A 15,714-nucleotide genomic window follows, 5' to 3' on the forward strand; every position below is an offset into this window, starting at 1 on the left:
AACCTTGTTGTATAATGGTGAATGTCAAATAACTACCGATCCTTCTAGAGCCAGCTTAAGCACTATAAGCCTGTGATGTTCAAAGACATTTTACTTGCTGTCTCTGTAATTGTCTCATAGCACTTTATATATACTTCTACCATAGAACTAAAGTCATCCAAAACAGATCCTCACATACACAATCATCTCAATTTATGTCAAAGGTGACACTGCAATGGGGAAAGCTATCCTTTCAATAAGCAGTGCTGGGCTTCCCTGGTGCCGCAGTGGTTGAGAATCTGCCTGCCAATGCAGGACACACGGGTTTGAGCCCTGGTCTGGGAAGATCCCACATGCCATGGAGCAACGAAGCCCGTGCACCAAAACTACTGAGCCTGTACTCTAGAGCCCGCAAGCCACAACTACTGAGCCTGTACTCTAGAGCCCGCAAGCCACAACTACTGAGGCCCACGTGCCTAGAGCCCGTGCTCCGCAACATGAGAGGCCACTGCAATGAGAAGGTTGCGCACCACAACGAAGAGTGGCCCCCGCTCACCGCAACTAGTGAAAAGCCCGCGCACAGCAACGGACACCCAACACAGCCAAAAATAAATAAACAAATTTATAAAAAATATATATATATAAAAAAAAATTTTTAAAAATTAGCAGTGCTGGGTCAACTGCTACAGATTGGGAGAAGACATCTGCAAGACATGTAACTGACAAAGGTCCTTTATACAAAATGTACAAAGAATTCCTAACAAACCAATAAGAAAAAGGCAGAAAGTCCAAGAGTAAAGAGATAACAGACTTGAACACTTAATTCAAAGAAGAGAATATCTAAATGGCCAATAAATATTAGAAAGGTGTTCAACTTAAGGCATCAGGAAAATGAAAAAAAAAAAACCACAATGAGACAGCACTACACACTCACCAGAAAAGTTAAAAAAAAATTTTTTTAAAAAGAAGAAACAATATCAGAAAATCTAATGGAGAGGGGCTTCCCTGGTGATGCAGTGGTTAAGAATCCACCTGCCAATGCAGGGGACACGGGTTCAATCCCTGGTCCAGGAAGATCTCACATGCCTAAGCCTGTGCACCGAGCCTGTGCTCTAGAGCCCTCGAGCCACAACTACTGAGCCCACGTGCCACAACTACTGAAGCCCGCGTGCCTAGAGCCCGTGCTCCGCAACGAGAAGCCCGTGCACTGCAACAAAGAGTAGCCCCCACTCGCCACAACTAGAGAAAGCCTGTGCACAGCAACAAAGACCCAACGTAGCCAAAAATGAATAAATAAATAAATTTATTTAAAAAAAAACTGCATGGAGAGCAACTAGAACTCTCATATACTGGTGATGGCAGTGTAAAATGGTATAATCACTTCAGAAACTATTTTGACAATACCTAGAAGAGCTGAATATATGCATACAATCTGATCCAACAATTCCACTCCTAGATATGCAACCAACAGAAATGCTTACATATGTTAACCGAAACACATGAACAGGAATAGTGATAGAAGCAATATTTGATCATAGCCAAAACTGAAAACTCAAATGTAAACATCCATCAGCAGAAGACTGGATAAAATATAGCATACTCACACAATGGAATACCATGCAACAAAAAGAACAAATGAATTACATAACCACATGCAATAACCTAAATGAAAAACAAGCACAACACTGAACAAGTCAATCACAAAAGGATACACATGTGTACATACATAATACATACATAATAGGTAGGATATTTATTGTATACTATATATATAAACTTGTATAAATACACATTTTTATATATTTCAATAAAATGTATTTTAATAATTTGTATATTCATAATTACATAAAGTTCAAAAGTTTAAGAATAATCAGAAAAAGAATATCAAATGCATTTTTTAAATAAATAAGAATGTGTATGTAAATGAGAATAAAGAAGTCTTTCCTGATATTAAAACACTATAAACATAATATAATCAAAACAGTGAGAAAGGGCTTCCCTGGTGGTGCAGTGGTTGAGAATCTGCCTGCCAATGCAGGGGACACGGGTTCGAGCCCTGGCCTGGAAGGATCCCACATGCCGCGGAGCAACTAGGCCCGTGAGCCACAACTACTAAGCCTGCGCGTCTGGAGCCTGTGCTCCGCAACAAGAGTGGCCGCGATAGTGAGAGGCCCGCACACCGTGATGAAGAGTGGCCCCCACTTGCCGTAACTGGAGAAAGTCCTCGCACAGAAACAAAGACCCAACACAGCCAAAAATAAATAAATAGATAGATAGATAGATAGATAAATAAATAAAACAAAAAAACCCTGTAGGTGTGGATGTGTGTGGAAATTTAGAAACATTGCCACTTTCTAGGAAAAAAAAAAAGTGGGAAACATACGTAAAACTAATCTTTGGCCTTGGAAGGCAGGGATAATGGCTAAAGTTAAGGAAGTGAGGATAGAAAGTGAACAAAGAAGTGGCAGGACAGGTTTTCTGGGATTTTTGGAATTTCATTTATCTGGGTACTTGTTACACAGGTATGTTAACTTTACAAAAATTCATGGAGCTATACAATTATGGCTTATGTACTTTTCTGTATATCTAGTACATATTCTGTACATCTAGCATGTATCAGTAAAATTTACCAAAAAATAAAATATACCTTAAATTCTATTCCAATATAATATCGTTAAACCCTTAGGAAGGGAAAATGACAAAATCCAGAAAGCAACATAATAAACTTTAGCTATTCAACAATTAAATATAAAAATTAATATAAAATGTTTATACCCAGAAAATCAAACAACCAGATCTGATGGTGCAGGTATAGTAGACTTAAAAACTTACTAAAGAAGCTCTCCGAGACCTTCGGCTCATTGGTTGATCAAATGGTGGACTGTTTATCTGCAACTTTTCAAGATATCCATCAGGTATTCTGATATCTGCAGGCAGCGATAACCGCTTATTTAAATCCTTTAAAAAAGCAGGAAAAAAAGATATTTGTAGGTAACCACAAACAGAAAAGACAAGGGCATTTTACTTTTGGATTCATGGGCTCTAACATATTATTTCTTAGTGATCAATAACTATAAAGTTTTATTGCAATTGTAAAGTTACCTACATTAATTATATATAATATACTGAATGCCAATGTATTTATTTACTGTAAGCAAAAGTATACAATATAGTTTAACAGAAATGGTATTCTACAACCCAGTTATTTGAGTCCCTTCACTGATAAATTCAACATGGAAATAATTTTGACATTATTATACCATAGTAAGAATAGGCAAAGTCTACCACAAAATGCGATTGGTTTAAATAACCAAGTGGATATTGTATGATTTTGCATGCAACACAGTGAGACAGTTGAAATATTTTATTATTGCTATGCCAATGGGAAGAAGTAAAAGGCATTTCTATTTCACTGTATTATGTGAACTGCGAGAAACATAAAAAGAGATCTTGCCTATATTATCACTCCAAGAAACATAAATCCTTTAAAAATAAATCCCTACTGTTCAAAATAGTAACCAAACCACGAAACAAAGTTGAGATGTATAGGAATTGTATACATATTTATTGAGAGAGATATGGCTTAAGTATAGATTTGTATCATGTTCTCAAATGATAAGAGAAATAAAATGATGATAATCCTCCCATATTAGTTTTATATTTTACATAACCCTAAACAAATCACAGGCATTATTCTTGGAATGAAACAAAATGTTTATAATTTATCTAGAAGAATAAATAGAAAACATCCAGAAACATTCTCAAATAAGTATATATGTGGGGGTGCGTGGGTGTTAAGAAAGAAGTCTTTCCAGATACTAAATTATACAATTAAAAAAACAAAACCAAGAGCGTGTCTCTTTGGGGAAAAAAAAATATACAGCTCAATGGAAGAATGAGAAAATCCAGATATAGATCCTAATATTAAATAAAATTTTTAAACATATGATAAAGAAAATCACATATATGGTGAAGAAAAATAATTATTATTTTTATTACTATTTTTTAAAATAAATTTATTTATTTATTTTTGGCTGCGTTGGGTCTGTTGCTGCGCACAGTCTTTCTCTAGTTGCGGTGAGTGGGGGCTACTCTTCATTCCGGTGCGTGGGCTTCTCATTGCCATGGCTTCTCTTATTGTGGAGCACAGGTTCTAGGTGCACAGGCTTCAGTAGTTGTGGCACGCGGGCTTGGCAGTTGTGGCTCACAGGCTCTAGAGCATGGGCTCTAGAGCGCAGGCTCAGTAGTTGTGGCACACGGGCTTAGTTGCTCCGCGGCATGTGGATCCTCCCTGACCAGGGCTCGAACCCGTGTCCCCTGCACTGGCAGGCAGATTCTGAAACACTGCGCCACCAGCGAAGCCCTTTTATTACTACTGTGATATAATTTATACAGTGATATGAACAGATATCAAGTTGATTTCAGTAGTTGAAAATGCTATTTTTACCATTTAGAAACTGATATTGTTTTCTGTAACTGATTCAGAAGCAATCTTTGATCAGTGAAAATACAATCAACCAATAGGATAAATACCCTAATCATCATTAACTCAATAGCACTCAAAAAATAACAATATTCTTATTTTAAAACATGTTCAATTTTTTGGAGAAAATTATTTTAATCTACAATATATATGGAAATAATATTCATAATCAACTTCTGTCCTCAAGGTTATACATAACATTGACAAAGAAAAGGAAATGAGCTCTTCATCCTTTTACATGGAGAAATAACTTATATGTGCTAGAGATCAGTAGGTATAAAAACCATAAAGGAAGTGATATCCATATTTATAAAGAAAAAAAAGCTGGTGCTTATTTTATGCATACTTTTTGAAATCTGAAATAAAATATTTATAAAATTTGTAGTATCTAGATGAATCTCAAAAATATAATTAAAATATTTTCTACAGGGCTTCCCTGGTGACGCAGTGGTTGAGAGTCCGCTTGCTGATGCAGGGGACACGGGTTCGTGCCCCAGTCTGGGAAGATCCCACATGCCGCAGAGCAGCTGGGCCCGTGAGCCATGGCCGCTGAGCCTGAGCATCCGGAGCCTGTGCTCCACAACGGGAGAGGCCACAACAGTGAGAGGCCCGCGTACCAAAAAATATATATATATATTTTTTTGTTTGTTTCTACAAAGAAGACTTTCCTAATGTATCATCCTGGATTTCTGAAACTTTTGAAAATCCACATCCCTTACAGAGACCCTACATAGTATTTTGCAGAATGTTTAAGTATAATTAATGTATACTTGCCTTGGTATAGTAATTAGAAAAAAATAATATTCACAGACTAGTTTTTGCTAATGCAAAGAAACAACTTTCTTACAGGTGGTCACTGCCCTAATCAACATTTTCAAATAGGCATTTATTCTGTTTGACACACACACACACATATATATATGTATATATATATATACACACACACATATATATGCATATTTATACATATATATTTATACACACAAACACAGGCATATTTGTATTTTTTAAATGGTACCTCCATTGAGATCCGTCTATGTATACGATTTCTAAGACAAACACCCGTAGGTGACTGGACTTCATCAGATGATGTCCCAGAAGCTTGGTCACTCTCACCATCTGATCCCATTTTTAGATTTTCATGAACAATATCTGTATCAGAAAATGAAACATTATTTATCTTAGAAAAGATGTATTAAATTCTACTATATCAATGTATTATCACCACAGGTAAGATGTAGACAGCCAACACATAAAAATCATAGCATAAGAAGTCTTTTACATTCTGGGTACCATAGGTGTGCAGTTAATAAAAACTGCACACTTAGAACAAATGTCCTAAAACAGTAGTATAAATCCTTTTATGCTCTCAGATTATGAAAAGCTATTTTAAAAAACTAACATTCAAGTTATTACCAAGAGTTGAATATTAAAATTAGAGACCGAAAATAACACTTGAGGATTATTTTAGTCAATTCTCTTATTTTCCAGATCTGGAAACTGACACCTTGAAAGGTTAAATGACTTTCAAAGGTCACAGAGCTTAAAGGCAGACCTAAAATAGAAACCTGGTCTTTTATTTAGTTTAGTATTCTTTCCATGAAATAATGGGTATTGGGTCTATAGCCAAATGAAATGGTTCTTTGAATATTCTTTTTAAAAACTGTTTTACAGCTGCTAATGCAGCTTCCCACCCCCCTGTGTTAAAAAACAATTCAAAAAGTATTCACTGAGTATCTACTTTGTATCATAACTACTAAGCAAGTACCACAAAATCTACTAGGGGCCAAAACATATTACACTTACATGACAAGGTGGATTATGATATTTCTTTTGTTTTGTTTTGGGTACGCGGGCCTCTCACCGCTGCGGCCCCTCCCGCCGCAGAGCACAGGCTCCGGACGCCGCCCCGCGGCACAAACCCGCGTCCCCTGCACCGGCAGGCGGACTCCCAACCACTGCGCCACCAGGGAAGCCCGGATTATGATATTTTTTTAATAGGGATAAAAGATAAATGGGGGGCTTCCCTAGTGGCGCAGTGGTTGAGAGTCCGCCTGCCGATGCAGGGGACATGGGTTCGTGCCCCGGTGCGGGAAGATCTCGTGTGCCGCACAGCGGCTGGGCCCGTGAAACATGGCTGCTGAGCCTGCGCGTCCGGAGCGGGAGAGGCCACAACAGTGACAGGCCGCATACGGCAAAAAAAAAAAAAAGATAAATGGTAGTAGAGGGGAGAGAGATTAATTCCATTTGGGAATATTAAAAACAAACTTGTATACTTCTGTATCTGCTCATAAATTTGCATTGGTCAATCATCCTCTAATTCATCTAGAACAGCCCACCAGAAACAAATGCTAGATCTCAAACACATCTCTTGCCACCAGTCCTCTCCACAGAATTATTCACTCCCCCAAAAGTATCATGTTGTTTCACACTGCAGTGCTTTAACAAGCTTTTTTTTTTTCCTTATCTGTAAGAGATGCCTTTCTTCATTTTATCAATTTGGTGAACCCATTCTTCAAAACTATGCACATATGTCATCAGCACTCATGAAGTCTTTTCTACTCTCAGACACAGATGACTACTGTACCCACACCTAGCACACCTACTGCACTGAAGAGCATTTTTTGGTTCACGTTGTTTTATACCAAGTTATAAGATCCTTGGGGCAAGAATTTGGCTTATTCACTTTTCTATTCCTAGAACCGAACAAAGTTCATGATACTTAGTAGGTGGCTCAACAAATGTTCTACTGAATTAAATATTAACTAAAAAAAAATCAAAGAATGGACTAAACAATTGGACCTTTTCTTTCAAATGAAATGTTATATGAAATATCAACATGTAAAATAAATAAAAATAGTATTTCATAATTATAAATTTGAGCTTTTAGTTAACATTTACTTATACAAATATAAGAACTGTTTAAATTAACAAAAAAATTGAACTCCAGGGTCTCATCAAATCAGTCTTAGAATTCATACATTTCTGTATTTTGTCTTGATAACACATTATTAAGAAAATTCTTTTTCACACTGATAAGCAGCTGCAAATAGTAATAATGGTTTTTAATAAACCAATATGTAATTTAAGAATATACTTCAATCGGGCTTCCCTGGTGGCACAGTGGTTGAGAGTCCACCTGCCGATGCAGGGGACATGGGTTCGTGCTCCGGTCCGGGAAGATCCCGCATGCCGTGGAGCGGCTGAGCCCGTGAGCCACGGCTGCTGAGCCTGCGCGTCCAGAGCCTGTGCTCCGCAACGGGAGAGGCCACAACAGTGAGAGGCCCGCGTACCGCAAAAAAAAAAAAAAAAAAAGAATATACTTCAATGACACAGAGATTTCTGGAGAAATTTTATCCCATCTGAACAAAAAATATTTATTAACATGGCAGTGAAAGTCAATGTATTTATTGGGTGACTAATTCCTAATCCAATGGTATTTAATACATCCGAGGCCAAGCATTCTTTACTGCCACACTTTTAAAATGTTAAAGATAATTTAACCATGCCTTCCACTTCCAGCAAAATTTAAAAATCTTCCTTCCTCAAGGAAATGTTGAATAAAAATATAGTTTATAATGTATAGCTAAGTTTGCATGAATATATGTTTAATACCTAGGAAGCAAAGACAGAGAACTGAAAGTCCAAAGTTGTTATGCAAAAACTGATTCTGTCACTTTCTTGGGATGGGCTTTTTATTTGGTAAGAATGTGCTTGGATTTAGCAGCCACCTGAGATAAAAGATGAAGCCTCGGGTGTCCCACCTGCAAATGAGAGCTCCTTTAGAAAGGCACGAGACTCTCAAAGAGCTACATCTTCAGTAAAAGGCAGACTTAAAAAAGAAATCTGCTCTTCTGCATGAGGACTACAAAGGAGCATATTAATCTCAGACTAGCACAGATCAAAAATCTTGAGTAGCATCTGACTCAACCAAGAAACAACTCATGTCATTACCGAGCCAAGTATAGTTCCGACACGGATACCAGTTGGTATTTTCATTTCCGTCAACAAGACAAAAGTGAAATGATGGAGGCTTACGTCAAGACTTCACTCATTTGTCACTGGTATGAGCAACTTCTTTCCTGAATCAGGTAATAGTTTCTAAGTAACTGAAGAATATTTACTTCTCAAATGGCTCAATTTTTGTGTAATTCACAATGCAACAGCTACAGACAGACAACACATTTTTAAATTTAATCTGCATTACTAACGTTTTCAACGTCACTTTCTTAAGTTTAGACCAAGGATCAGCATATGTGACCTGTTTTTGTATGGCCCTGAGCTAAAAATGGTTTTGGCATCTTTAAAGAATTATTTTAAAAAGAAGATTATGCAACAGACCATATATGGCCCACAAAACCTCAAAAATTTTTACTGCCTGGCCCTTTACAGAAAAAATTTGCCAACCCCTAGTCTAGACAATCAAGAGAACAATAAATTAAGCCCTGATTTGAAGTGTTTTCCAACTTCTGTGGGGTAAATACTCTGTTCATGGCCAACCTCAAGCTACCCACATGGCATCACTGAACATGCAGTTGGGAAATGGGCACACCATGACACAGTATTTTGACTATTCAGACGTAATAGAAATAAATAACCCCCAAAGCATAGACAACAGTAAAGTGTAGTAAAATAATTAGGAAATAATGACTTTTGAGTATTCATTATCTTTGTTTTTAATTTAGTTTACTTAATTGTATGTGTATATAATTTAAATTTTAATAATAGCTATGTTTAACAATCAGCTTGCAAAATTTCTGAAAATTTTAACCATCATCTCTCATGAACCAGTGTAAGCCACAGACAAAACCCCCCTGTAGATAATAAGCTCATCCTCCTAAAATTAACAAAACACATGAGAAAATAATCTACTATGGCTAGAGTAAGCAGATAAAGCAAGAAGCAGAATAAAACCCTCAGGAACTTCAGTAAATATAATTATGTCATAAGACTATAAAATAATTATACTTAAAATTATTTAAAAACAAAACATGATAAATAAATAAGAAACCATCAAAAAAGACCAGAGAAATAAACAGAAACTTGCAGATATATATTTTTCCTAGATATTTAAAATGACACAGTGATGTAAGAGTAACAACTCAGGTAATCATCATATGTACTAATTATTACACTAAGCTATCAAATGGTGATAATCTGGAGTTACTAAGTATGACCCTAAATTAAGCACCATCTCAAACTGCTATTCATCTTGAAATCCTGCATCCACCTCTTAAGGGTTTTGTTTTCTTCCTGGTGGACAGATTTTCAAATATTATTCCTCTGTAGTGTCAGCACTACTGCCTCTCTAGACCTTTCCATCTTTCTGCTCTCCCTCTTATTCTCAACTTGATTTTTACCTTACAAAAAAAACTAGATAATAAAGGCTGGCTGACTTGCATACAACTAAAACTTAGCTATGGACATAAGCTACAGTCAGAAAATTTTTTAAAAAAACAAATTACCTAATCTGCTTCCATTTCTGGGCATTGCCATGAAGGAGCCAAGGCTTCCTCCAATAACGCTATGTGGTCTCCGCAATGGAGGCTTCTTGAAGGACCCTGTGTACTGGTGGAGGAAGGAATGCATACTGTGAGAAGTTGGAGGTCTGCCATTCTTCACGATAGGCTCTGTGGTTCAGAGAATCCAAAAATCATTCCATCCAGGATCACATGAGAAGGATTGAGAAAGCAAGAGAGAAAACAAAACAAAGATTATGATAGAGATCGTTACATTTAACCTCATTTCTTTGGCTATGTATATAAAGTACTAGAATTAAAATAATTTCTATGAAAAAATACAGAAAATTCTTCATTATTTGGAATTGATCTAGTAACTTAATTACCGATTTTTAATAGTCAAAATTGGTTAGCAATCACAAAATTACTAATATAGCCCAAAGATTTTTGATTTAATACATCTCAAGACTGTTTCCATAATTCTACGTTTACTGACTGCCTCATATAGGCTTTATGATTAGGCATGCTGTAGAATATAAAAGACATGATCCTGGCCTGAAGTAACTTATATCCCTACTTGCTAGACATTCAAAAAATATGTCAAGTTAGTAAATAAAACAGAAGTACTTAAGTACAGATCAATATAGAAGTTCTGAAATTTATTACCCCAAATTGGAATTTTTTACTATAAAGAGTTTTTTTAAAAAAATCATCGGCCTATAACCATGCAGAAACATTACAAAAATACTTAAAAATTATTTAATTCTAAATGGGGGAGATCCTGTTTTATAATGTTTATAGGGAATCTCATGACGCCTTTCCACCTCCAAAGAGCTTTGGTAACTGTTAAGGACATGAAGTCTTCTGTGACTCACAGTCTTCTGTATTAGAATTACGTTTTTACTGGTAGTAGTCAGGAATTTTAAAAGGAAGTGGGCTTCTCTGAGTATCTTTTCCTCTAACGTGCAGCTGGCTCTTCTTTTGTAGCTGATAATCAGGAGTAAGGATTATTTCCTGATGAGGAGATTCCTCTACATGTAAAGATTTATCAGACACAGAGAACAACTGGCAGGACCGGGTGGTTCAGATCCACAGAACAAGACAGACCATGGCATGGGCTTATGAAAAATGAGCCAAGAAGGCCACTGGGCTTGCGCCTCGACTAATAATGGCTGCCTAAAAGGAGCAGAGAGGAGGAGGATGGGGCAAAAGAGCCCTCAAGGATCACACAAGGCCTAGGTCATCTACTCTGGGTAGAACACCAGACTGGAGGTAGGGGAAATGCATAACTAGTAAAGCAGAACATCAGTCCATGTCCCATGCCTGTACATTCCTTGGCAATAGCTAGCTGATCAAAGATTTGGGGATCTTAACCTAAGCCTAGCGAAACAAACAATGATTTAACAATGAATGGGAAGAGGGTATCTGTCATGAACATATAAATTAGTTACAAACACTCGGGGATACAGGCTAGAACTATAAGAAACATCTTCTCTTTCTAGGTTATAATATTTCATATCTGCAATCATAATATATAAATATTCTGCCTAGAGACATTCGTTTTAGTTGCTCTCTGAAGTTATCCTGGGAAACATAGCTTTATAGTACTGGGGAATATTGCAAAAAAACAAAACAAAACAAAAAACAGAGATCATAAATACATTCAATTATTCAGGGGATATTTATTGTGTGCTTACCATTTGACAAGCACTCTTCCAGGCCCTGGGCATGAAGAAGTAAACAAAACAAACAAGGTACTACTCTTTGAAACTATAGAAACTACTTAAGGGGAAAAAAGATAAGAAACTAATAAATAAGAAAAATATCAGATAATGACAGGTAATATGCAAAAGATTAAAATAGAGAGATATAGTAGAAAATAAATGAGTGGTTATTTTACACTGGAATATTGAAAAAAGTTCTCTCTGTAGAGGTATTTTCAAAATAAGTATAAATGCAAGAAAGAGCCAGTCATAGGAAGATGGGTGAGTGGTGGGTTAGAAGATATTCCAGACAAAGGGAAAAGCTACTGCAGAAGTCAGCATGTGGCAAAGAGTTTGACTTATTAGAGCAATGGTCCTCAAACTTTAGCATGTTTCAGCATCACCTTCAAAGACTTGTTAAAACACAAGATTTCTGGGTCCCACCCCCAGACCTCCTGATTCAGTAAGTCAGGCATTGAATCCAAAAATTTGCATCTCTAACAAATTCCCAGGTGATGCTGATGTTACTCGTCCAGGGGTCACACTTTGAGAACCACTGCATCAGAGAAACAGAAAGAAAGCAAGTGTAGCTATAGTAATAATTGTGGGGGGAACAGTGTTATTAAGATCAGAGAGAGAAGCAGATTTATATGTCACCACAGAAGTCTAAATTTCACTCTGAGATTGGAAGCAGTTATGGTAGCTCTGAAGTAGGAGGTAATATGATCTGATTCATGTTTTAAAAATATCACTCTGAGGGGTCAGGGATAGTGGGAGGTAAGGAGGCAGGGACGACTTATAAAGGGGTAGCATGTGAGCGGTCTCTTTGTGGCAGCTGAGTAGCTCTTTATCCTGACTGCACTGGTGGTTACATGAATCCACACATGTGATAAAATGACATAGAATTATATTGACGCTTTATTCCAATGTTAATTTCCTGCGTTTGACAATGTTCTATAGTCACAGAAGGTGTAACCAAAAGCGGGGGGGTGGGGGTACTGAGAGAAGGTACAAGCAACCTCTCATACTATCTCTGCAACTTCCCCTGAATCTATTAATTATCAAAAATTTAAAAAATTTTTAAACATCACTCTGGTTGCTGCTGGAGAACAGATGATAGGAAAACAACAGAAGGGAAACAGGAGGAGGAGACTATTGTATAGTACTCGAAGCAACAAATAATGGTGGCCTGGACGAGGATGAAGAGAAGCAGGCAGATTTAGGATATACTACACAAAGGCAGAACCAGAAGGCCAGCAGACTTGGCTGCAAAATTACTTTCATACATACTCTCCGCACCCCACCACAGCTTTTAGTGATAACCTACATTAAAAATATTTATCCAAAGAAAAATTTTAAATCTCCAATAGAGTGACTGTTAAAAATATATGAAATACAATATGTGAAAGGACAATTGGAATCAAGTGTCAAGTATGCAAATGACTATCATTAACAGTGAGTTTTTAAAAGTTATTTATGTAGTAAATATATAGGAAACTACAATGGTAGAGGAGGGAAGAAAGGGTAAAAGAGAAAATAATCAAGGATAATTCCTGGATTTCTAGCTTTAAGTGGTTTAGGTTAAGTGAGGCAAGTTGGAGTAGAAGCTGATTTGGTGGGGGGAGGAAATCAAGCTTTGTGGTTTAGTCATATGTATTAAATTTAAGGTTCTTATTAGACATCTATGTGGAGAAGCCAAGTAAGCATTTCGATATGAATCTAAAGATCCAGAAAAAAATCCTGACTAGAGAAACAAATTTCGGTGTAGTCAGCATTACATAGTAGCTGAAGTCATAGGACTAGATGAGGTCAAATATTCACACATTTCAAGATTATGACAGCAATTAACTGGACAGTTCAGTAAGATAATAATACTCTATTTTAAAAAGAAGTGGAAACCTTTAAGGCATTATGCTAAATGAAATAAGTTAGACAGAAGAGGACAAATAGACAAAGGAGAATAGTGGTTACCAGGTCCTGAAGGGAGAGGAGAATGGGGAATTACTATTTTGTTTTTTTGTAATTTTTATTTTATATTGAAGTATAGTTGATTTACAATGTTGTGTTAGTTTTAGGTGTACAGCACAGTGATTCAATTACACATATACATGTATCCATTGTTTTTCAGATTCTTTTCCCATATAGGTTATTACAGACTACTGATCTTTCTGTTTTCTTTTTTTTTTAATTAATTAAATTTTGGCTGCATTGGGTCTTCGTTGCTGCGCGCAGGCTTTCTCTAGTTGTGGCGAGCGGGGGCTACTCTTGGTTGCAGTGCAAGGGCTTCTCATGGAGGTGGCTTCTCTTGTTGCGGAGCACGGGCTCTGGGCGTGCGGGCTTCAGTAGTTGTGGCTCACGGGCTCTAGAGAGCAGGCTCAGTAGTTGTGGCATGCTGGCTCAGTAGTTGTGGCACACGGGCTTAGCTGCTCTGCGGCATGTGGGATCTTCCCAGACGAGAACTCGAGCCTGTGTCCCCTGCATTGGCAGGTGGATTCTCAACCACTGCGCCACCAGGGAAGTCCGGAATTACTGTTTAATGTGTACAGTGTTTCAGTCTGGGCTGATGAAAAAGTTCTAGATATGGTTAGTGGTGGTGGCTGCACAGCAATGTGAATGTATGTACTAACACTAAAACTGTATGCTTCAAAATGGTTAAAATAGTAAATTACAGGTTATATATATTTTACAATACATTTTTAAAAGTAATGGAAATCTATATGAAAACCTGCACTAGATCTTTCCTATTCTATAATTAGTTCCAAGTAAGGATTTCAATGACTTTTTAATATCATAACATGGCAATCATTAGATTCCACTAAGAAATTTATTTGACATCTTATTTGGATATTCTGATTATGTGTACTACTATGATCAGGAGAACGAATTTCTTAGCCAACACCTCGTAGCCTTAACTCACTCTCTGGTTCCTAATCCTGCTCTTGTAAGCTCTCTTATTAACCCGATCCTATTCCAGACCCTACATACATCCAATGAAGTCTGTGCTTTCAGCCTCATCCTCTCACAGACCTTGTCCTATTTGGAGGAGTTAGCACTACTTAGAACACCCTATGTCATCCACTATTGTCAAAAACTGTCACTGCTACCATGTAGTGTAGCAGTCCCCAACCTTCTTAGCACCAGGGACCGTTCCGTGGAAGACAACTTTTCCACAGATAGGGTGGGGTGGGGTGGGGGTGGGGGATGGTTCAGGCGGTAATGCGAGCCATGGGGAGCGATGGGGAGCGGCAGATGAAGCTTTGCTCACTTGCCCGCCGCTCACCTCCTGCTGTGCTCACCTCCTGCTGTTCGGCCCCGGGGGTGGGGGTGGGGGGTTGGGGACCCCGATGTATCAGATTACCAGGAGAAAGGGAGAAACCTGGAAATAAGACAAGGTCTCACAATATCCATAAAACTAGTCTTGTTAATTCTGAACAACACGATAAACTGTCCCAGTGCACAGACTGAGGAGTAAGGACAAGAAACTGAATATCAGGAAAACTGGACCATTTCAATCTTTGCCTTTTGGGGTTTTTTTTTGTTCTGTTATTGCTGCCTTTGTAAGCCTCCAATAGTTTACGTGTAATAAAACACTACTTTTGCCTTTCTATAAGTGTGATCTATTCTCTTCATCATAATTAAATTGTCACCTGTCCTCCTCATCAAATCAATAATTTCAATACACTTCTCATTACAGAGTAAGGCTAACTACTTAAAGACAACATCATGAAATGTAACTTTCTGTATGTCTAAAATCATAGTAAGACTTCTAGCAAGCAAATCAAGAATCTATGAGAAAAAGGTATTTTTCAGATGAACTGTTTTTACTGAGATGAAATTCACTAACATAAAATTAATCATTTTATTTGGTAGATGTACAATGTTGTACAACCATCCCTTCTATTTAGTTCCAAAATATTTTCATCACTACCAAAGGAGACCCTGTATCTACTACACAGTCACTCCGCATTCCCCCCTCTCCTGAGTCCCTGGCAACCACTCAGCTGCTTTTTGTCTCTGGATTTACCTATTCTGGATATTTCATAAAAACGGAATCATAGAATATGTGACCTTTGGGGTCTGGTTTCTTTCA

At 37.4% G+C, this 15,714-nt stretch overlaps 1 protein-coding gene across 1 annotated transcript in view; it reads right to left on the reverse strand.

Moving 5' to 3' along the window:
• Positions 1–15,714, reverse strand: part of CDK17 (cyclin dependent kinase 17) — a 97,262-nt gene that overhangs the window by 28,264 nt on the left and 53,284 nt on the right. The window contains exons 3-5 of the mRNA XM_060025419.1: positions 9,928–10,092; positions 5,481–5,614; positions 2,812–2,937 (exon numbers count right to left, since the gene is read on the reverse strand). Coding sequence (XP_059881402.1) covers positions 2,812–2,937; positions 5,481–5,614; positions 9,928–10,092 — 425 coding nt within the window. The remainder of the gene's footprint in view (positions 1–2,811; positions 2,938–5,480; positions 5,615–9,927; positions 10,093–15,714) is intronic.

The sequence above is a fragment of the Delphinus delphis genome, chromosome 11 (assembly GCF_949987515.2).
Source record: "Delphinus delphis chromosome 11, mDelDel1.2, whole genome shotgun sequence".
Taxonomy (NCBI): Eukaryota; Metazoa; Chordata; class Mammalia; order Artiodactyla; family Delphinidae; genus Delphinus; species Delphinus delphis.